This window comes from Carassius gibelio, chromosome B8 (assembly GCF_023724105.1).
Source record: "Carassius gibelio isolate Cgi1373 ecotype wild population from Czech Republic chromosome B8, carGib1.2-hapl.c, whole genome shotgun sequence".
NCBI lineage: Eukaryota > Metazoa > Chordata > Actinopteri > Cypriniformes > Cyprinidae > Carassius > Carassius gibelio.
This window is the reverse complement of record NC_068403.1, coordinates 23,468,194-23,492,232: the sequence shown is the minus strand read 5'-3', so window position 1 is coordinate 23,492,232 and position 24,039 is coordinate 23,468,194. Positions and strand designations below refer to the sequence as shown.

The 24,039-nt window shown below is 36.8% G+C and overlaps 1 protein-coding gene across 1 annotated transcript; it reads right to left on the bottom strand.

Moving 5' to 3' along the window:
• Positions 1–1,222: 1,222 nt before the first annotated feature.
• On the bottom strand, positions 1,223–23,994 carry nr6a1a (nuclear receptor subfamily 6, group A, member 1a). Its single transcript, XM_052564129.1, has 9 exons — positions 23,829–23,994; positions 12,708–12,938; positions 11,091–11,146; positions 9,105–9,271; positions 8,634–8,843; positions 8,293–8,547; positions 5,689–5,810; positions 5,376–5,528; positions 1,223–5,293 (listed from the first exon to the last, which is right to left on the bottom strand). The coding sequence occupies exons 1-9, from the start codon at positions 23,842–23,844 to the stop codon at positions 5,157–5,159; spliced, it is 1,347 nt and encodes a 448-aa protein (XP_052420089.1). The 5' UTR covers positions 23,845–23,994; the 3' UTR covers positions 1,223–5,156.
• Positions 23,995–24,039: the final 45 nt, after the last annotated feature.

Below are 24,039 nucleotides of genomic sequence, written 5' to 3'. Positions count from 1 at the left end.
CTTTTAATTGACCATGTTTAGATCTTGCAACCGGACAATAATCCATAAACAAATCTCAAAAACAACACAGAAATAGGTCACTGAGCACAAAACCAAGCTTCTGCTATGTTCATTCCAGTCCTCTGACCTGAACCCTGCAGAAAATGAGTGTGGTGAACTGAAGAGGAGAAGCTGGGACTCTGAAGGGTCTGGAGTGATTCTGGATGAAGGAACGGTCTCTGTTCTCTCGTCAGGTGTTCTCGAACCTCATCAAGCATTATAGGAGAAAACTCAGAGCTGTTGTTATGCCAAATGGAGGTTTAAAAACATAATGCAATAAAAGGGTACTTTTAATTGTGTCCAATTAGAGAAAAACAAATATTTCATAATGATATTTCCCTCAATTTTTAATTCTTATTCTCCAGGCGAAATCATGCAGTAACAGGGTTAAACAAAATTTGTGATACTAAATTTAATTATCAAATTAAAAATAACTAGCAAAATTAGTTAATAAAATTAGTTATCTGCATACATTGTACTAGTTTTTTCTTCTATTTCCCTCATTTTATTCCATATTCATTTTCTATTTTACTTGCACATTTCTCATACTTTATTGTATTTATTTTACACTATATTATATTTTATTATTAGTATTATTACATCCATAATTCATGATCCCTTATTGGTTCTGTTACATTTTGGAAATAATAACATCCCTAAATAAACCTTTTTTTGGCCGTATAATTCATATTACTTCAACATATAATGCCATTGTTGTCACATTTAATTTACATTTAATCATTTAGCAGATGCTTTTATCAAAACTGACTCACAAATTATGAGAACAATAGAACCAATCAAACCAACAGTGACACATCTTAGTTAGTATAGCACAGTACAAGGACAAGGTTGTTGTTGTTTTTCAGTTGATTTAGAAAAAAAAAAAAAAATAGAATAAGCAAGTGCTAGTATTAACACCTTACTTACATGTATTAGTTTTATTAGAAACCATTAAGATGAAAACCTGTGCGTTGGGGTTGGTTAAGACGCCACCAATGTGATGAGCTATTTTTCAAGTAATTTTATGTCAGATACTAGTTTTTCAAATATTTAACAAACATTCCTCACATTTTTTGCAGTTTGTTAATTAAGTGGCCATCATGCATATTTATGATACATGTAGTCCTTTATGGTTCATGCTGCAAAGCTCAACAACAAAATGTGTAGAAATGACAAGACACTGTTTCACAGTTGCATAAGATTCACATTTATTTGGTTTCAAGTCCTAAAACATTCTAAACATGCTTCATAACACATATCGATCACATTCTTCACAGGTAGTAAAAGTCAGAGGAGCAGAAGAAGAGGTTTGTGACACGGGTTAGGAAAAACACCTCAGACAACACTCCCGAAAACAACATGCCAGATGCCAATACAAAGACAAATACAAACAGACAGGAGTTCATTTAACGTGTAATAGAGTTGTTTCGAGGTTTTCAGGAGCGTGTCTATTCCCTGAGATATCACCCATGTTTCAAAACCTCTCATTCTGGCTCTGTATGGTTTGCTTAAGCCCCAACATTCACCAATGTTTCTTCTAATAAGATTTCCACTGGATCAAGAAGAATCCCAAAGAGACTGAAATAAGTTCCCTGGCCATGTAAAACTGACAGCACTTTGATAGTCTTTCAATAGCCAATCAGCATACCCGTAACAATCAAGAAAGAAATCTGATTGGCTGAAAAGTGTCAAAGCATTAACATGATTACAGTTGAGAAATAAAAACAAAAATGATATAGGCAAAAAATACATTCTTCATGAAAACAATTCACAAACAGTGTTTACAGCTAGGAATATAATACTGTTCATTTCACACGTTATAATTGCACTGAGAAATGGTCTTCATTGAAGAGTGAGGTAAATACGCAACATCTAATGTCTATCAGGCATGATTCGAGCACATATTTTAAGACAATGATGGAATAAGAATGATGAAAACTATTAACTCGGAAGTTTCCAGAATGGTTTATGAAACGGACAAAGAAACAGGGTCACTGGTGCTTTGAAACCAATAAATAACGATTAATACTTTTCCTTAATGAAAGCACGCTACATGATGACACACAAAAGAGGTAGTTTCAATGAAAAATGCATTTTAAAAAAATCAAACGAGGACACACTGTAAAATATGAAGGAACGACAGAAAACAAAAAGACCTAGATGAGGAGTGTGGCTCTTTTAAAGAAATCAAAAAGCTTGCCTCGAATGCCAGATTAACAAAACTGTTCAAAATAGAGGGATATTCCTGAGTTTCTTCCAGAGATGCTGGTCTGAGAAACTCAATTCAGAAGGGCTGTTGTTCATAGCAGCTTGGTTTGTGATAGATCTCCACCTTCAAGTTTATTCTGATGTGGCAATATCGCAGGCTAAAGCCTCGTTCACACCAAGAACGATAACTATAAAGACAACGATATTAGCGTCCACACCAGCGAACGATATCGTCTGTTTATTCTGAGCGCACGTGCGTCTGCCGCTTTAAATCCTCGAGCTCGTTATAGCAGGATGGATTCTGATTGGATGTCAATGTTTTTATCATTCATCAGAAAAAGAAAATCGTTCTGAAAGTGATTCCAACGATATCGTTTCTCTTTGCCTTTATCGTTATAGTTGTGGTGTGGACTCTGCTATTCTTTAATATTGAGAACGATTTTTAGAACTACATCTTTATCGTTATCTTTATAGTTATCCTGTTTGGTGTGAACGGGCCTTAAGACCTACACCATATCAAGAGTTTAGTGAGACATTTAGCTAGCTTACACTCCAAAACAAGCCCTCGCGAGAAAAGAAAAGTCACAATATCTACCACAATAATCGTAGTACAAAATGAAACAACGAGAAATGAAGGGACACAAATGAATGTGGTGTGGGATGGATAAAATGTTTAAGATTAAGTGGCGTACAGACAGATGTGAAGTGTCCACCAAACAACACAACGCCAAATGTTGCCACCGAGGTTTAGCTGCACTTGAGATGGGCCGTCACCAGGCTGAACACGCGCCTTTGGTACGGACCTCTTTGTCATTGTCTGGTGCAAATATGTAAACATTACGACACATATCGAACGTGTTTGGAATGTCTGAAATGATGAAAGTTACAGCGAGCACATCCACTGATGCCTGGGTAAAAACCAACCGAGGAAATTAATCGTAACCAAAACCTCAAAGGCGTCGGATGACTCGTTATAACTGGACTAGCTAGCATCTCAGTCATGTTTTTTTTCTCTAATAGGGTTTACAGTAATACTCAAAACCAAATAGTCTTCAAAACAACACTTCCCCCTACCCAGACTCATAAAAACAAAACATAAAAAAACGTCTAAAAGGACCTACAATGTCCAGAATACTACAAACTACTAAACCTACAAGTACATCAGCACTGCGATATCTGAGAGAAAGATGCGAGTGAATTATAAAAACAGTAACTTTACCCTGTTTAAAACGTGAGGGAAGGAACCAGGGGCAGACCAGTGGAAACTAGACTGTGTGGAAATCCACTTTTCTCCATCTGAACTCAAATAAATGCCCTTTATTTTAGTTTGAGAGCATTTGGCGGGATTAATTAAACAACATTGCTACCAAATCTGATGCTAATGCTAATCATTCATGGTTGAAAAAGCTGACTGAATGCTGATAAATACTTCAAACTCTACATCCTTCAACGAGTGCTCCAAATTAAGGAACCGATTGTTTATCCAAAATAAGAAAGCTGATACACCACATTTCATTGCTGGACTGAGGCTATGTTTACACAGCAACGTTGTAGTCAAAAACGAAAAAGTTTTCCCATTTTTAAAGTTTCACATATACATGACAACGTTTTCAAAATGATTCGCGTTTACACATATCTACGAAAATGTAAAAAAAACCCGCTGTATTATGTATGCCAGTCCATTAGTTGGTGCTGTCACCTTGTTAGTAAACAGTACCTGTAAACAGTACCTGTAGGGAAGTGACGATTATATGTTGTATATGATGCATCTCCAATAAGTAAATCCGCACTTTGCTGAAGTGTTAGCAAACGCTTGAGCAGCAACAACAGTACCGTGTACTCCGCCATTGTTGTTTATGTTTGTTCGTGCTTGCTTTTATAATCAACATTTACTGCATGTTTAAATACCTAACACATATTACGCACGTGCATGACATCACCGTTTTCGAAAGATTCCCCTTTGGGGTGTTTACACAGAAACGATAAGTTCTCAAAAATTAGCACTTTGAAACCCGTTTTCAAAAATATACATTTCCAGTCTCCAAAACGCCCTTGCTGTTTAAACGAACAGGCAAAATGCATAAAAACTTTCCCGTTTTTGGCTGAAAATGTTGTCGTGTAAACAGCCTCTGAGTGTAAAACGTGTGTAACTTAATGATGGACATTGCTGTTCTCCCCAGGAGTCTCTCGTATTTTCAACAAGGGCTTACTTCCCTCCAAATTTGCATAACACTTTTGTAAAAAAAAAGAATTCGACTATATTAACACACATATTGAGCTTTCGTTTCGTCCCCAGCCTATGATTGTGAAACATTCCTGTACACCTCTCTTTTGTGTAAACATCATGCTCTCCATTGCAGCCTTGTATGGAAAGATAAAGTCACGTGACTACCGAGCATGTGTTTAAGAACTGCAGCACACCACAAATGCGTAAGAAATGACAAGACGTTCTCAAACACGAAGCACAGTGTCGACGTTAACGGCCTGGAGCATCGTAAAACAGAGAGGGAACATGTGAAACATTTTCTTCCTGAGGTAGTCTTTCAATAAAACAATTCCTTTATCTGTCCCTATCGGCAGAAAGTGAACAGAGGTACAAAATAAAACCAAGTAGTAGATCTATCAGTGGTTACACGTCACATATCGCAGTTGGACTGAAGCGTGTGAAATCCACTGCGCTTTTTGTGCATTTTCATTTGAAAAGGAGCATGTGCACAGTGTGGATCAACATACATTCAGCTCTGTCTGGTAATAAATAGAGAGAAAAAACAACACTAATCTAAACAAAATGCATAAAATAGTTTCTTGTCACATTCATGAGAGGAGGAGGAGGATACCGGGAGCCCCACCCCCAGATAACACCCCGCCCCCGTGCAATAGATGGGGAGGGTGTTTTCAAGGGGGCGGGGCTAATTGGCAGGGGCGGTACCCTTTGTCACACAGGGGGTGGAGCTTGTCCTGTAGTTGTTCAGACTTGACTTACAGGAGTGCAATACTGCCTTAAACAGCAGGGGGAGCTGCTCCAAAGGGATGTTGACCAACTTCCCTGAAAAATTAGGGGACAAGGGTGAAATCTGACCACTAAATGGATGCAATTTTTAATTAAAATACATTAAATATGGACTTACCTGCAATGCAGCGGATTTCTGGCAGACACATCATGATCTCGGGAAAGCGTTTGGGCTGGTGAGGGTACTTGTACTCAGTGAAATCCTGACAAACGTACCAATAACGTTTGTTCAACTGCTCCAGCTGGGTCACATTGGTCAGACCGCGGATATCTAGAGACACGTAAAGAAATGTTATGATGCTGGGCATTTATGCAGAAATATGAAAATAAAAGCTATTCTGTCTCTATTATTGTTGAATTATTTTGAAGATCTGTTTATGTGCTTATTATAATGTAATATTGTATTATAATGGAAATACTTGCTGTTTTACCTTGGTTAAGGAAGTTGATGGTCTTCATGCAGGCATATTCCTCATTGCTGACCTTCAGCTGATGGAACTTCCGGAAAAGATAGATCAGCTTCTCCATCACCTCCATCCCATCCTCACTGAAACTACACACACACAAACAAGTCCTCAGTCAACTGTAGATCTAACACCTGACCACACAGTTTGTATTGACAGCATTGATGCGATCAGAACAACATGGGGATCAGATTTGAACCAACTTGAGCATGACAGCTCAATCACTTCAAAAACTGTAACTAAAATCATCAATCATTTTTCCCCATTACATGTGACAAAGATGACAGAATAAACCCAGACTGAGTCTGAAATGTTTAATTCTAATCAGAACCACTTGCATATTGAAATAAATCAAACACAGATCTTACACTATATCTATGTGATGTCAGTGTAGATATTTTTATGGTAACATAACATTTATCATAACTGTGTGTTTTAATTAGTGCCGTCAAACGATTAATCGTGATTAATCGCATTCAAAATAAATGTTTTTGTTTACATAATATTATGTGTGTGCCCTGTATTTTTATAATTAATATATATATATATATATATATATATATATATATATATATATATATATATGTGTGTGTGTGTGTGTGTGTGTGTGTGTGTATATATAAAAGACACAAACAGCATTTATTGAAAATATTTACATGTATATATTTATATTAATATAAATTATATCATATATAAATATATTTAATATATAAACGTAACATTTTTTATTAAATGTATACATACATGTGTGTGTATTTATATATAAATAATTAATATACACAGTACTCAAAAACAGTAAACAAAAACTTTTATTTTGGATGCAATTACAGCACTAGTTTGAATTATCAAATTTTTGAAAATTATTATAATATATATTTATATATATTTATGAATTGGACTTAATGGAGAATTACTATATCAATTATATAATTATATATAGAAATGTCTGAAATGTTTAAAAAAAATATGACTGTTATTGTCATAAACATGAAAATATGAAACCATGTGAGTTTAATAAACCTGTGACCAATGTTGGTCTATCATCTGATTCCATAGCCATTAAACCAGAGTTTATGAGATTAATTTGTTACTGATCAGATAATAAGAATATGCTTGAGCGGTAGACCACATGATTTGTGTAATAATAGAAATAAAATAAGAATTAAAGCAATAAAGCACAGCATGAGGGGTATCTTGGTGCTAAATAACTCCATAAAGCCATCACTAAAGACTGAACCCATGCCACGACGTACCAGCACCATTCAGTCTAAGTGCTTTTCTCAGTCTTTGTGACTCTGTTCTGAACTGATCGGTCTCTACGTTTATCTGCTGCTCTGCTTTAATTACTCAGACTCTTTGAACTCTCTCCCTAAAGGTATGTCATGATCTTCAGCATGAACCTGCACAGTAAATGGGAATGTTTCACTAGCTCAGACCTGCAATTCCGCCAAGCATGCAATAGTAAATCTACCCAGGAGATCAAGAAGAGACGGGTCAGAGGTCAGGTGATTGCGGACTAATTTACACACACCACAAACCCTCCCCTCCTCCATGTCAGCACTAGTATTTCACTCATCAGGCTACAGGTATATTAATCATGGCTCTAGAAATGTGCACGAGGGCCTGGAATTAGACCAAAATACAATTCTAAACACATATATAATGTTATAAAAGATTTATATATATATATATATATATATATATATATATATATATATATATATATATATATATATAGAGAGAGAGAGAGAGAGAGAGAGAGAGAGAGAGAGAGAGAGAGAGAGAGAGAGAAAACAAATGTAAATCAGTTTTCACTAAAATATTGAACTGCATAACTGTTTTCAACATTGATTCAATGGTAACAAATGTTTCTTGAACAGCAAATGATTTCTGAAGAAAATTCAGCTTTGCATCACAGGAATAAATTACATTTTGAAATATATTCAAATAGAAAAAAAGATATTTAAAATTATAAGAATATTTCATAATAATACTATTTTACAGTTTTTTTGATTAAATAAATGCAGCCTTATTGAGCATTAGAGACTTCTTTCAAAAACACACAAAAAAACTAATAAAAAACATCTATAAATAATTAAAAAAAAATCTAAATACCAATTTTACACAATATTTGCAAATATATATTATATAAAATGTAATTCATCCTTTCACTCAGATTGTTGTACTGATTAAGGTAACCTGTAAAAAATCCCCTGAAAATAATCATCTTAAAAGGTTTATTACAAAGCCACAATTCTTTTGAAGAGATAGAGAGAATACAGGGAGAGACAGACACGTCTGCTTTACTCTGCCTTTCTCCCACGTACACACACAGTGATCTACACATCCGTACAGAGATGCCTGAGAGCACCTGAAGCATGGAGAACTGTCTAACTGCCGTGATTTAACACTATTAGGGATCACAACAAGCCCTACACTCACAGAAAAAGCAGGAAGGATTTCATGATGAATCACAGTATTGGTTCTTATTAATGATCCTAACGGATACATGTTTAAAAAAACACAGACGAGCGAATAAAAGGTGCGTGACACAAGCGGTACATTCCTCACCTCTGCAGCTCGTCGTCGGTCGGGGTGTATTTGTCGGTGACGTTGGCGAGGTCGCCCAGCACCTGGGCGCTGTAGACCGTCAGGCAGGCCAGCAGGATGAGCTCCTGCCAGGTGGCGCTCAGGAGCCGCGTGTAGTCCTCGATGGACAGCTCGCAGAAGAAAGGAAGCTTCTTAATCCAGGAGATCTGTCTGAAGAGAAGTTCATCCGCCAGCCGACACAACAGCGCAAACAGCTCCACTTGAGTGACCCGATACCTGCGTAAAAGAGAAAAGATCATCACGCAAGGATTTGCACATTTTAAGAATGTAAATACTTGTATTAGATTGACAGTGTTGTTTACCCGTCCTCGATGAGCATGGGTGTGCCCAGCGGGGCCAGTTCCTCTGCTGCCACCAGCTGGCTGATGAGGGTATGACTCTGGGGGTACAGACTCCGCGGCTGGGCGGCGTAGCCAAACAGGTGAGGCAGGAACTGGTAATGCTGGGCCATTGCATTGCCAATGTACTGTTCCCTCAAAGCAGCGGTGTAGCCATTCAGTTCCACAGAGCGACTTTGTCATGAAGAAATGAAAAGGAAATGGAAGACAAAAAGAAAATGCATTGTACTTTTGTGCAGAATATTTTATTTAATGCATCTAAAGAAAATACAAAGGAATTCTGTTTTTCGAGTCATGTTCATTGTAGCTAAAGCCTGTAATCTAATTATGTAATCTAAAAATCGACATGTAATCTAATCTGTAAATATGTCCTTTTGCGTTTTTTGGATTATTCCCACAAATTGCTGGTTTTGCAGCGGAGAAGGGAGTACTCACTTGGATGAAAGTGTGGATACAGGAGATGGCTGATTCCCATCGGAGACGCCGTTGCCAGGGGAACTGTGGTCACTGTCGCCGTTGTTTCCCCAGGTGTGTTCCGGCATGTTGGCATCATCCTTAAACTCCTGTCCAGACATGATCCGCTCGATCTCCTCATCGGAAATCTGCGCAGAGAGATTTCTGATCAAAAACTGGGCAAAATATAGTACTGAAAGAGCCATTCATAAAGAGTAAAGATGCAATCAGATTTAGCTTTGTTCAGGTTTGCAGATGAGATTATTTAAAGATGAATCCCTTGTTTTGTGGGAGGGAGAAAGATGTCCTTGTGTAAATTTCGAAGTTTTGTAAAATGCACAAAATTCTAAAAGTGTGCAAAATATTTAGTAAGACGTATCGTCTCATTTACCGGAGTATTGCGTGGATTCAATAGGAACACGATGGGGATTCTTAAGAAGTATGTTTTCAACTCTGCCATGCTGACTGACAGAAAACAGCTGTGCTTCATACATCACTATACTATAAAAATTAGACAAAGGGCGTTTTTGACTGCAAAATTTTGGCAAATATTCTCTAATGTAATCGCACCTTGAAGGGATAGTTTTCCTGTTATCATTTACTCACCCTTTCTTCTGCTGAACACAAAAGAAGATATTTAAAAAAATGCTGTTAACCAAACCATTGAGGGTAGAGATTTAATTGCCTACTATAGACAAAAATACTAAGGAAGTCAGTAGAACTTCAAAATATCAAAAAATCAGTTTCAAAATATCGTCTTCTGTGCTCAACCGAAGAAGAAATCTCGTACAGGTTTGGAACAAGTGCTAAGTGAGTAAATAATGACAGAATTAAAAAAAATTTGGTGAACTATCCCTTTAAGAATGTGTATATTCATCCATCCTGTAGTCAGTATAGACCATAAGACAGGTGCAGACGCAGAAAGACTTTTTGTACCAACTGCATGCAAAGCGTGATTCCATGAGCCTTATTTTCGCTCTTCATACAAATACGACAGAAAGAGACAAACCAGCATTTAAGTCAAGGCCGTGCTTTTTCAAAACAGTTGATGGGTTCAAGCCATCTTTAACAGTGCTTTATTCTGTGTAAGCTGAAGCAACCAGCTATTGTGTGTTCCAGAGGCAATTAGGCCGAGTCAATAAGATGCGGTCTCTAGTGCTGGGATCAGGTGCAAACAAGAGCACTATATGGACCGACAAAGCTAAACATTTCTACCCGCTTTGTCATGTCAAACACCACACAATAAATATGGCTCACCAGGGTTAATACTTCAATATTGCTCATCGAATGTACTTTAATAAGACCTTAAGTCTAATAGTCTCAGCATAATTAGGCAAAGTTACATTTAACATCTATAAAAACACAAACCTTCATATCAAAGGCCATGTGTTGGTGTCACAAACCAACATATTTCCTCATTTGAGAATTAAATACATTCGCCTGACGCTGCTATTCATGCAAATGCAGAAAAGCAGCCAAACACAATGATTTTATGAGGTCAGCTGACAATGAATGCGAAGAATGACAAGGCAATCCATTCACCGGTGCTCTGGCCTTGAGAACAGCAACTTCTCTAATGAAATTAACATCTTTAAATTACACTGAGGTCACAAGGCCATTTATTCGCACGTTGGGCTATTTATCCCAAAACTCTATTCCGCTCGTCTTCATTTTCAACAAAAACTAATCAACTCTATTTCCTCCATTCACGACTGGAGAGGGCTGCTTTAATACGTGGTGGACACGAGGAACATAAAAGACGGATGAGATGCTCGAGATATATGGCGGGGCAGGGACGGAGTTTTAAAAAGTCCTAATGAAGGGAAATGTAAGTATAGACGAGCGGTAAAGAACAGAGATCAGGGCAAGGCATCGCATCGCATCGCATCGCATTATACAGGAGAAGTCGATGTTGTTTTTGTAAGAAAAGTATTGGTGTGATGAAAGCGGTTGAGGGGTAATGGGTACCTGTACTGGACCGATGCTTTTATTCCTGCCTCCTGGCATACCATCTTCTCTGATTGCTAAAAAACAAACAAACACAAAACTGAGCTGAATGTCCATTCAAACTAGATTTTACCTTCGAGATGAGACTTTCTGAAATGCTTCGCCTCTTTTCAGCATTCAGATGGAAATTACAGATTAATTACTTTGTATACGCCTCATGTAAGTGATTTAGATGTTATCCGCTGAAGAAGAAGAGAACAATTATGGAATGCTTTCAATGTCAAAAAAAACTTGGGGGAAAAATACAGATGTTAAAAAAAGAATCTAAGCTGAAGTACAGCTGAAGGAAATGTTGCTCGATAATTCATACTTTGACAGCGTTATTTGACCAGAACATTAATTCTGTGCTATGTATTGATGAGTAACCTATTTTGTGAGTTTTCTAGCATCAATGTTTTGAGTCTAAAAATCTTTAGATAATGCAGTAATGCAATGAGCCAGTGAAGGATTTGTCCACAAATAAGACTTGTTCACCAGAGTGAAGCTTAAATGTGGTAAAATCACTGTAAAGTATTTGAAGATAATATATTAATTAAACAAAAGAGAGACACTTTCATGACTATACTTCTTAACACATTTTAAAATGTGTAATTTATAAGAATGCTAAATGAAAAACTAGATTTTAAATTATTTAGTTGCTATAATTTGTCATGCTTTAAAGATGTCCACTAATTTTGATGTGTTGACTACTATAGTAAAGCACTTGTAAATACTTTTACATTTAAAATGTATATATTTTAATGTACTAAAAAGCAGCTTCATCATTACAAATATGTATTTACAAATATAATTAAATACACAACATAAATGGCAGTTAAGTATATTTTAGTTTACCATAAATTAAGTATCTGGATGCACTTTAACCATATTTCAAAGACATTTATTATTTAAAGTTATATAAGTATATTTATTATAAAGTTAATAGGAAATTACAGATAAAATATACTTAAGTCCTACTTAAGTAGGTCAAAAAATGGTTTTGCTGGTTGCATTTAATATAGATTTAAAAAGAAAAACACATTTTCTTTTAATTGCAATTAACAGCACTTCTCCAAAAACACATTCAGCTATCATATTTTATAGTATATTATTTCTGTTAAAAGTCTAAAACAGTAAAAGATGAAATGATCATTGACTTTTTTCTTCTTCAGGGATGTACTGTATCTAAATTACAAGCACATAGTGAGCTCGGCCCTTGTGTATTAATGGTATGTTCACTAGAGGGCAGTGCTGACTGTTTAAATGGATTTTCCACCAATTGTAGTTGTTTCCAAACTACTACTGCCCCTGTTGAAAAGACCAAATTAGACAAGCTCGAATTTCCATGCAGGTTCAGACCGGTCAGAGCTGGTCTGGCTAGTAAATGCTGATCAACCAGTCATGCTGATCTCTATTGTGGAAGAAAAAAAGACAGGTCATACTAGTTTAAGCTGTATTTTGGTTAACCGGCTCAAACCGACCAGCTCAGCTTTGTTTCCCGCCATCTGCTGATCCAGCTCGAATCAGCTTGAAAACATGCAAAACCTAGAATTAGTTGTGTGTTCATGCAAGATGACAGATATGACTGTCTTGGCTCACCTTTGCGGTTCATTCCCATCTGCAGGCACTTGAGCAGCCTGCAGTACTGGCAGCGGTTGCGCTGTTTGCGGGACATCTCGCAGTTCTTGTCGCGGCTGCAGCGGTAGACGCGCTTGTTGCAGATGCTGCGCTTGAAGAAGCCCTTGCAGCCCTCGCAGGAAATAATGCCATAGTGCAGTCCTGTGGCGCGGTCTCCGCAAATAAGACAAGAGCGCTGCTCAGCCTGCTCATCTGAGAGAAACACACAAACAGACAGAGAGTAAGATCAGATGTAGATGTACACATGTGCATACAAATGTATTCTGTATATTTTAGATTAATTATTTGGTCACCATTTACATGACTATCTTGTGTACATTAATGCATACACATACCCCTGGTTTCACAGACATGGCTTAAGGCTGGTCCTAGACTAAAATGTAATTCTGAGCTGTTTCAACTGTAAGACCCTTGCACTGACTGATCTTAAAATAAATCAGTGCCTTTGTTTTGGCTCAAGATGCACACCAGTAATGGTTTTTCTAACGCATATTTATAAATTGACTTAAATTGGCCTTATCCTGGTTTAGTCTTAGCCCTGTCTTTGAAACCAGGCCTAAAATCATTACTGTCCCCCTTACTGAATGGTAATGCTTTTGAAAGATGTATCTATGTGCTCAGCAAGACTTCATTTATTTGATAAAAAATATAGCAAAAACTGTGATATTGTGAAATATTATTACAATTTAAAAGAACTATTTTGTATCAGAATATTTATTTCAAAATGTAATTTATTCCTGTGAGTTTTCAGCATCATGACTCCAGTCTTCAGTGTCACATGATCCTTCAGAAATCATTGTAATATGGTGAATTGCTCTTAATAAACAATTATTATCATTATCAATGCTGAAAACAGTTGTGCGGCTTAATAATTAAGTGAAAATAGTGAAAAGAGATAACTATAATATTTGTTACATTATAAATTACTTTGCTAGTCAGATTTCTTCCATTGAATCCGTTGTTTGATCCGAATAAAAGTATTAATTTCTATCACAGAAGAGAGAAATCAAATTGTGTACATAAAAGCATCACAAAACATAATACAATAAAAAGTTAAAGTATTTTCAAATAAATATATTTTTATTTATCTTCATTTTAAATCTTATGCATTATTTCAAACCGAATTGTATCAAGGAATGCGTCAGATAATTAAAGTTAAATGCATTTCAAAAGTCATGCCACATTGCTTTCAAGAAACTTCCCAAAAAATCATCAGGTTTCATTTGTAGAAAAGAAGTAGGTAACTTAAAAATAACTGAGACTGAAGGACCCTATTCCCACAACACCAAGACAAACAAACACTGTAACACACACACACACACACACACACACACACCCTCCCCCGGCCAAAACAGGACCCTTGACCAGATGGGTGGGTGCCATAGAAACAGTGAATGGCATGGCCGCGAGAGGAATGTGCTTGCTCACTGCTGCTGTGGCGTCACGGCTGACTTAGCGAAGAACGGGTTCAAACCAAGAACAGTGGAAACACTAACCCTCCCCTAATTCCCTCTGTCCCATTTACCGGCTGTCAGGACTATGAGATCAGCTAACAGTGAAGACGGGTCCCCGTCCGCTGCCTAATGAAGCTGTACAATCAACAGCGCTGCTCCTTCACAAGACCAAATAAACCCACGGACGAGAGACACAGGCTCCCAATGAATCATTCTACTGAACTGATTCTTTTCAAAGATTCAACCAATTGTTTGGAAGTCAAACTGAGAGGCGAAAAAAAAAATTACTCACAAAAATGAATCGGATGCTATAAAGAATGCTTTAGTTTGTAAAAAGTTGAGCAATCAAAAGTTTATCAAGTCAAAGGCCTTTTAGTATAATTATAAAAATGTCCATCTTCAAGTCTTTTTGCTGTGAAGACTTTACAGATTTTTCAAAAGTAAAGGTAAGTATAACTAGGTATAGAATAACAACTATATTGTTGGTAATTCTTTAAGATTCAGATGTACAGGACTGAACCCACTCATCCTTACTTAATTATTCAAACCTCCGTTTTAGAAAAATTCTGTTAAAATGTAACAAACTCTCAGAATTTCAGATTATTTTTGGTCATACATATTTTATGATACAAACATCAGCAGCTGCACCAAATTGGTGTTTTTTTCCTCCGTATTCTTCAATAAACTACATTATATGATCCATAAAAGCCTCATGTACATATATATATATATATATATATATATATATATATATGTGTGTGTGTGTGTGTGTGTGTGTGTGTATATATTAAAAACAAAGTATTTTTTCTTTTACATTTTTATCAAGGTTCAATACACTGTTCCTTTTTCAGAGTATTTATTTGTCAGACTTTACAGGCCTAATACAGCAGCATGTGACAAACTTCAGCATTTAAGTGATCATTAAGTGAACTGAAAAATGATTCAGGCTTCATTATAAAGATGACATATTTCCATTCGTGTAAAGGTGATAGCATAACATGGTGAAAGAGCCACAGCTTATTGAAGTGGAAATGTCAGGATAAAGCATCAAATGGATAAACACAAAACAGAGATCATTTCTGCATCTAAGAGCGAGGGGAAAAAAAGGAAAAGCTCTGCTGCAGACAGAGAATGTGGCGGGGCCGGGGCTGTGGACCATTAACAGAGAGTTCAAGTCATAAAAACAGGGTCATGGCCCAGCGCCTTTTCTTTCTCAATATGAGAGGGAGTTCCACAGGCCATTCATACCATCTGACATGTCTTTTACTCCTCTATAGGACAGTACGATTACAGTGCAAATGCTGCCTTTTCTGTCGGCCGGCTTTCTGTGGGCTTTCAAAGCGGCGACGCTTCAGTGTTTCTGAGGGTCAGCATTGCAGCGATACAGTCGAGGGTTATACCAATGTTAAGTGTAGGGCCTTCAGTCTTACTTTACAGACAATGTTTAGTCTCTCAGAGGGTTTAAAGGTCTGTATTTTGACTTGAAGCATAAGGGTTTGCTTACAAACATTTGAAATGATTTACAAATGAACTGATAGATGAATACTGAATTTCAGACAGATAAAAAAAAAATTATCAGTAAATATTTTTCTTGCATTCTGTTTCATCAGTAAAAGCAAAGGGTCACAAGAAAAGCAATCAGTCTGATATTAAACATTAAAAATACCATTCAAAAGTGTTCAGTAACATGTTTTTTAACGTAATTAATACTTTTATTCAGCATGGATGCATTCAGTTTACCAACAGTGACAGTAAAGACATGCATTTCAAATAAACCATTTTCTTTTTTAACTTTCGTTTTATCAAATATTATGCAGCTCAACATTTTTTTTTATCATTGGTAATAATAAAAAAAAGAATTATTGAGCAGCAAACCTGCACATTAGAGTGATTTCTGAGGGAACATGAGACACTGAAAACTGGAGTCATGATGCAAAAAATTCCCCTTTGTATCACAGGAATAAATTTCATTTTATAATATATTACAATAGAAAATAGTCATTGTAAATTGTAATAATATTTCACAATATTACTGCTTTTAAACAAATAAATGCAGCCTTGGTGGAACATGAGAGACTTTCAAAAACATTAATACATCTTACCAACCACAATTAAATGTGTAATTGTGATATAAAATGAAGCAACATTCGGAGGTTTTAATAGTTAAAAATTTGTAAAATAGTGCAAGATTTGGTAAGTGCAATTAATTTCTGTGAATCAATGAACTGGTTGAATGAATATGAAATTTTCATTTTTAAAAAAAATTGAGAAAGAAGTTACATTTACATACAAAAACTAAACCTAAATGGTTAAAAAATTATGGTTCCTCTGACTGACAAATTTGCATAAATGTCAAGATACATGCTGAATATCATCAAAAGGATAAATAATATTGAATCACTGTATTTTTAGCCCTACTTATGGTGCTTTTCCACTGAATGGTACAACTCGGCTCAGTTTTCAGTAAAAAAAAAAAAAAAGTGAACCATACAGTGCTATACCATGCAGTGGAAAAGCGCCATAAGTGGGTCTCTTTTTGTCTGTCTCCCATTCAGAGTCACTGGTTGAGAATATGCGAACAGACTCTCACCGATATGTAAAATCTGTTGAATAGAAGACTTCTAAAAGCTTGCGCTATTTCCATCTGAATGACATTGGCTTTGAGATTCCTGTGGTGAACTTTAACATACTGCGAGCTTTACTATACTAGACCGCAAGACTCACAAATACAATAGCTTACCGTCAGAAAAAGCTCATACCAGTCTTTCAAAGCTAAACATTTTCACTCTTTTACTGTTTATCAGTGCTAAAACTGATGCATCTGTTAGCAAACCATAAACTGCTTGTCTTAAACACACAAGAGTCAACTTTATTATTATATTAATAAACGTGACACACAAGACATTTATTGAGTGAGTAAATGAATCCGGATTAAGTACAGAAGTCAAATACACTTTGGCTGTGACTTCATACCTTGATGACGTATTTGTCAAATGGAGAGGAACTCCATTTGCGGTACTGTAACACTGACCCTTCCTTGTTTCCCAAACCATTTGCCTGGAATTCCTGGCAGATGTTACGTTATGCAGGAGGCATTTGAAACCATAAATTATTGACCAGTGTATGTGAAATTACTGACTTCCTTTAATGAGAAAACACCGCTTCCAAAGTTGGCTTCCTTTATTCACACCCTGAGCCTTCTTTGATTGGTTAAATTTGTCGCCCTCTCTTTCAAGTGCATGGCCACCCTATAAACCTGGAGTTCTCTCACACCTTCACACACTTGATCCCACATCGTCACTTCACACCCCTCCGCCCCGTCTCATTCCACCCTGTCACTCACATGCACGCTCCGGAAAAAGCTGGGACCAACTGCCATGCTTAGGCCTATTTGGGGGAAAATTACTTGCAGTTCTGGAATTCTTGTACAATCTTTTTGAATTTGTTGCCTAGATTGGGGAATTGGATTGTGACAATTATATCATAAAAAATATCATTGCTTAATAATTTTTTATGGCACATTTTCCAGTAAAATGTTGTGTCAGAGTTTGGGGACAGTGTAAAAAAAAAGTGATTATTGCATTCAGCAAGGAATTCAATTAAAAAAGTAACAGTAAAGACATTTAATAATGTCACAAAGATTTCTATTTCAAGTCAATGCTGTTCTTTTGAGCATTCAGTTCAAATCCTGGAAACAATGCATCATGTGTACACACAAATATTAAGCAGCACAACTGTTTTTAAACGTTAATAACAATAAGAAATGTTTCTTGAGCAGCAATTCAGCATATTAGAATTATTTCTTATTTGTTGCTTTTGATATGGGGTGAAATATGATATGATGTTATTGACTAGTTAGATCTGGCCTTATGCAATTGTTTACCTCATCAAAAACCATTGATTCGAATCTTTCCTGTTGCTGTGTCCCCACCCTCCACACACACAGGGCTCAGACCCCCCACTGCACCTATTAAAACCTGCATTGTTACCCTGAGGTCAGGCCGGGTTTCATTCCAAACTTTACCACAAGCAGGAAATGCAGCGCGTGCAGTTTAAACAGTGACACTGATATCAGTATCCTGACTAAAAGCACAGATAAACAAAAGTACAGTATTTAAAAAAAGAAAATCTCACAATGAAACTTCATTATATCTAGACTAGATTACTTACAGAAATCCATATGTAAGTTGTTTTTGTCTACAAAATGAATTTCAAGCATTTAAGTGAAAACGTATAGATGTTTTTTTTTACATCATGAGAGACATTTCTAGTGAAGCGTTTGCAAACTTTTGACTGATAGATTATTGTGAAAATATCACAGTGAACACGTGGAAACATGGTGGAAAAGTTAGTTTTTTTAATAATTAAATTAATATTTATATTCAGCAAGAATGCATTTAATTGATTAAAAGTGACAGTACAGACATGTATAATGTTACAAAAGATTTCTATTTCAAATGAATGCTTTTTAACTTTCTATTTACTGCAATAAAAAATATTTGATCCACATTGATAATAATAATAAGAAATGTTTCTTAAATCAGCATATTACAACAATTTCTGAAGGATCATGTGACTGGAGTAATGATACTGAAAATTCGCCATTTCATCAAAGGAATAAAATACATTTTAACATAAATATTCACAATATTACACATTAACATAGAATATTACAGTTTTTACTGTATTTTTGATTGAATAAATGCAGCCTAATGATTTAAAATGTACCATGAAATTATTAAAATATCATTTGAACTCTACTACAGTTAGTGTTACAACAATAAAAATGTAAACTTGATGTTTGCCACCCTCTGAAAGCTGAAAGACAATACTCACTGTCTATCCTTTCCTCTGTCTTTACATTATTCATGTATTCTTATTTTACACGATTCCAGAAACTCTGATTGCAGTGGTGAATGTGTGTGTTTTCTGGCCAGTGGCCATGTGTCCGGGCAGGTGTGTGTCCCAGCAGCGGAGGATGGGAGGACACGACAGATGAAGCCGAGCAGAGAGCGGAGGATGGGGACAGAGAGAAAGAGAAAGACAGAGGTCTAACTCTCTACGAGGGCTTTGTCTTTCGTTTCCATTACAATCAATCCTAGCTGAGTGGGCACGAGGAGGGGGGACCGTCCTGTACTTTTCCACTCTAAGCACTCAAGTCTTCCTTCTACTCGTGATCTATACGCACATCTTTCACTTTTTGCAGATGCTTAACCCCATAACATCGGTCTATAGCTACACAAATCAAATTATTTCAAAAATCAATTGAGATCTGATTTTTATCGACACATGCCAAGCCAAACCGTGATCTGGGGCAAATTACAGACATGCTGGTTCAACTGAAGTTTGTTCTCTATCCCAACTGATTTCAAGTCATGACTAGCTCAGCTTTTCTCAAAGCCAAAGCATGAACGAAAGAATGAGAAGCCTCCGCTCCCCTCCCCCTTTGACCTGCACACTGTAGTAATCTCATAAACATCACAACAGGCCTGGAATTAGCATGTGGTAATTACACTAGGCTCGGTCTTAATGTAAAGCAAACCATCCCGCTTACATAGACTGAACTAATCCTGGAGCTCGAAGAGAAGCTTTGTGCTTCATGTAAATGTGTTTCTGACAACAGTCCATTAAACCACATTGTTGCACGTTTTTTAAATCGTTTTTTGATTCCCATTTGGAACCATTATAGATTTTAAGGTGTTAAATATACATTCATTACACAGTTAAAACGTTTGGGGGTAATAAGATTGAAAATAATCATTGAAATAAGAAAGAAATGCATACTTGTATTAAGAAAGGATGTATTCGTAAAACAATAAGAAGAAATGTTTCTTGAGCAGCAAATCAGCATATCTGAATGATTGCTGAAGGACATGAAAGTCTAGAGTAAACGATGCTGAGAATTCAGCTTTGATCACGGGAATAAATTACATTTCAAAATATATTCAAACAGAAAACAGTTGTTGTAAATTACAATTATATTTCACAAAATTATAGTTTTTACTCTATTTTGGATTCAATAACTGGTAAGCGAAAGAGACTTCTTTTAAAAATATTACAAATCGTACTGATGCCAATCTTTTTAATAAGCACGTATATTATAAACCATCCGAAGTCCAATAATCTGAGACCCTGTTTCATCAGAGTATTGACGCATTCATCCACGACGCTGCGTTTCAACATCTTGGGCATTGTTTGGCCTCTCAGTAGCATCTATAGTTAGCTTAACAAAATCAATAAAGGCCATCAGCAGATAAAACACATCAAAACCTGAAATATTTGCAAACATTACACAAGACACCGTGCCCTATTGATCTCTCATCACAGGGGCAGATGTTTTTCTTACATCACCATTTCTGAGATCTGCTATCTGGGTTTATGGGTTAACAAATTAAATCAGATGAGGGCTCTGAAAATTTTAATAATTTCAGTTTAGTTTAACCTAAAGTGATTTAAAGACATAAAAACATTTTAAATGAACACTAAGTCTACAGCACAAGATAACACCTTTGTTTATCAGGCTTTCTGTGTGAAACAGCTTCACCTTAGCAAAGGATGAGCAGAATGGTTGGGTTTAGTGATTAACACTGCTAAAATAATGTGTTTTGAAGTTGAAAATCAAGATTATAGGAGACGGTTTTACTAAAAAAAATACTGTTCAAAATTTCATGTTCAGGTTTTCCATACACTCAAATATAAAGGCATGGATGGTGTCATGAAGAACCTTTAACATCCATGGAATATTTCTATTCCATAAAAGGTTCTTAACAGTGTAAAAGGAATCTTTAGATTGGTCAGAAATGGTCCATTAAAGGTTCTTTGAGGTACCAAGATGGTTCCTCTATGGCTTTTCAGCAGAAACCCTTTATTTCTGAGCGTGTAGATGTTGGTAAGGGCTCATTTGTTGGAGAACAGAAAGGTCGCTTCCGGAACAGGTTTTAGTTACTAAATTTAGCCCAGAACGGCTAAACCTGTACACCCTGATGTCCTCTGCCGCTATTGATCTTCCATTCACCTGAATCCCCCTCCCCCGTGTGTATGAGCGCACACAAACACCCCTCTGACTTCCTGCATGGAAGAGTGACGAATGGAGCCGAGGCAAGAATGCATGGAAAAACGGAGCAGCAGAGACGAGAGAAAGCAAAAAGGGGAAAAGGAGACAGAGGGATGAGTGAAGACCCCGAGAGATCACCCCCTTCTGTCGGAAACAATAACAGGGGAGATGGGCGGCAGGAGAATAGGATTAGGAGGAGGAGGAGTCATGTACAGTGTCCTTTCAGCTCCCCCCCCCACACACACACAATAGTGTTTTCACATACCACCCTTGAACATATTCACTCTCCAGTACAATACTGTGGCATTTTCCAATCGAGTTTCCAATCCATTCAAATTCAACCACAAAGCCACAGTGCTCTCAAAGTGCCGCTCAGGTTCCTCTGCGAACCTCTTGTCATCATAATCACTTGTTAAGAATGCATAACAGCAGCTAATACTCGGCCAACATGGGGTTTAAATGGCAGACCGCTGTAAAAAGCAGTGCCTGATGGTTGATATAATGGCACATATTATAATACAACATATAATGAATATATTAATTCAAATGTATTAACTGTTAACAAGGCTGCTGTTAGAACAAACACATGAACTGTAACAGAGTGATTATTGGCTGATGCATTTGCTCAAACTGGCCTAAACTGGCTTGGCTGATATAATGGTCTGTCTATCATTAATAAATTTAAAGTGTGTGGATATTTAGATTATATATTTAAATTCTGATCAATGCTATATAAAAACAACAACATGAAAAGCACTGAAATGTTCACAATATATGAAACTACATTGTAATAGCTTCTTAGATGCATTGCTTTTTTTTTTTTTTTTTAGATGATTAGAAATCTGAGCATTTAGACTAAGAGAAATGTGTGAAGATTTATTAAAGCTGTTTCAATTAGCCTCAAAGCAAACTATATAAAACATGCAAGATGCTGCGACGGATTAATTCCTAAACGAGTTTCTGGGCACTTTAGCTGTTTGAAATAGTCAAGATCACACCTTTTCCGAATGGCATTCACTTATGAAAAGGTGTTTTTTTTATTGAAAGCCCCTGAAACAAGTAAATGAGACCATTTGCACTTTCTGACATTATGTGAATGCATTTTCACACCAGCCTTTGAGGAAGGTCAACGGTGGGCTTAAAATTCGACTTAAAACTAACACAGCGCCGACAGAAAGCTAATATCACATTTATTCAGTAGCCGGCACGTCTGCGTTTAGCATGCACTTCACACGTCTCAACGCTGTGTTTTTGTTAACGAAACGAGCAGGAGGAACAATGGATGAAACAAAAAAATTCTTGCATGATGCCATTTTAGGGAGGACTAACGGTTGGAGATATTGATTTTATAATAGTAGTTTTGTTAAAGAGTTGCAGAAGGGTGTCAAGGTCCAAGGCCGCCCATTGACCGTCTTAAGACGCGATAGTTTTTGACTTTTAATGTGACATCACAGCGAGTGCTATTGCTCCAGACAGGTCTATCGCCATTACAGAGCAAACTGAGATACAATTATGTGGTTAAACTGATCAAATCTCCAGCCCTGAGGGGTGAAGTTTGGGCTACAGTGATAAACCCATGCGGGGGGCATGCGTGGGGGTTGTGTGAATATATCGGGGGTTTAACCAGATGAGGTGGAGGCTTGCTCACCCCCGCTCGAATCGCATGAAGACAGCTGCCTGCTCAGCACAGAAAACCTTTTCCAGATGGGCCACAGCCCGCATACCACAGAGCACACACACTATTGCCATAAACCCTCTAAATACACAACCAAACTCCTGAGAGAGAGGAGAAAAAATGAGCTGAACGGTGCAGCAAGGGTGGACGATGCTCTACAGAATATAAAAACAAAACTAAACAACTCATTGTATAATATGAATAAACGACACGTTCACGTTCAGATCAATTAACAAGATCTAAACACGCACACATACAGTGTTTTGCAAAACCAAACCTGATTTACTAAAGTCAATTAGCTATTAAGCTTCAGTGATGATAAAATGTGCATCCGAAAGTAAATATGCTTGCTCTCTGTGGACATGAATTCAAATACTGTCCAAGAATGACATATAAAAAAATGATCGCGCTTTGTTGTGAACATGCAAGCAATAAAAGATGAACATTTGCACTACAGACCAGTTTGTTAATGATTAAGATAATAAATTAAATTAATGTGAGAGCAAATACCAGTTTGTAATATAAAGCAGCGAAACAGACTGTTTTTGTACAGTTAAAATAACTGGAAGTGACTGACAATCAAGTAAAAAATGGGCTTATATGCACTCATGTTGAAAATACAGCAGATAATTGAATGAAATAGCCGTAATATTGGGATTACTAACATTTAATGAACAAGTTTTTGAGGTTTCAAGAGGAAATATCTTGAAAAAAAAGAGAAAATGCACAGTCCAGTTCTATCTACAGCTGTTAGCTTTAGCAGCTTTAGCTTTCAGAACCATTAATAATAATGGGACTTATTTGCTTGTACATTAGACACACGATTAGTCTGATATCAGCACGCACCACCTTACTAACTAGCTCTATGAAATCTGCTCTCTTCTTGAGGTTTTCCTTACCTTCCCACGAATCCATCTCATGTCTCTCCAGGTCTCCCTGTCATCCATTCATACATGTATGCTCCTCAGGAACAGCATAGGCCTCATGACTCTCTTTCCTTGTCCTCCTCTTCTTTCTCTTGGCTCCCTCCTCTCCTCTGCTCTGACTCTCACTGATCCGCCTCCCAGCTTCAGCCCTGCTGGTCAGTTTCAGCCTGGTCACATGACCGCC

Coding starts and splice junctions, on each gene's coding strand:
- nr6a1a (XM_052564129.1), bottom strand. Junction 11,147..12,707: donor GATGGGAATGAACCGCAAAG/GTGAGCCAAGAC, acceptor TTTGTTTTTTAG/CAATCAGAGAAGATGGTATG. Junction 9,272..11,090: donor AAAGCATCGGTCCAGTACAG/GTACCCATTACC, acceptor CTCTCTGCGCAG/ATTTCCGATGAGGAGATCGA.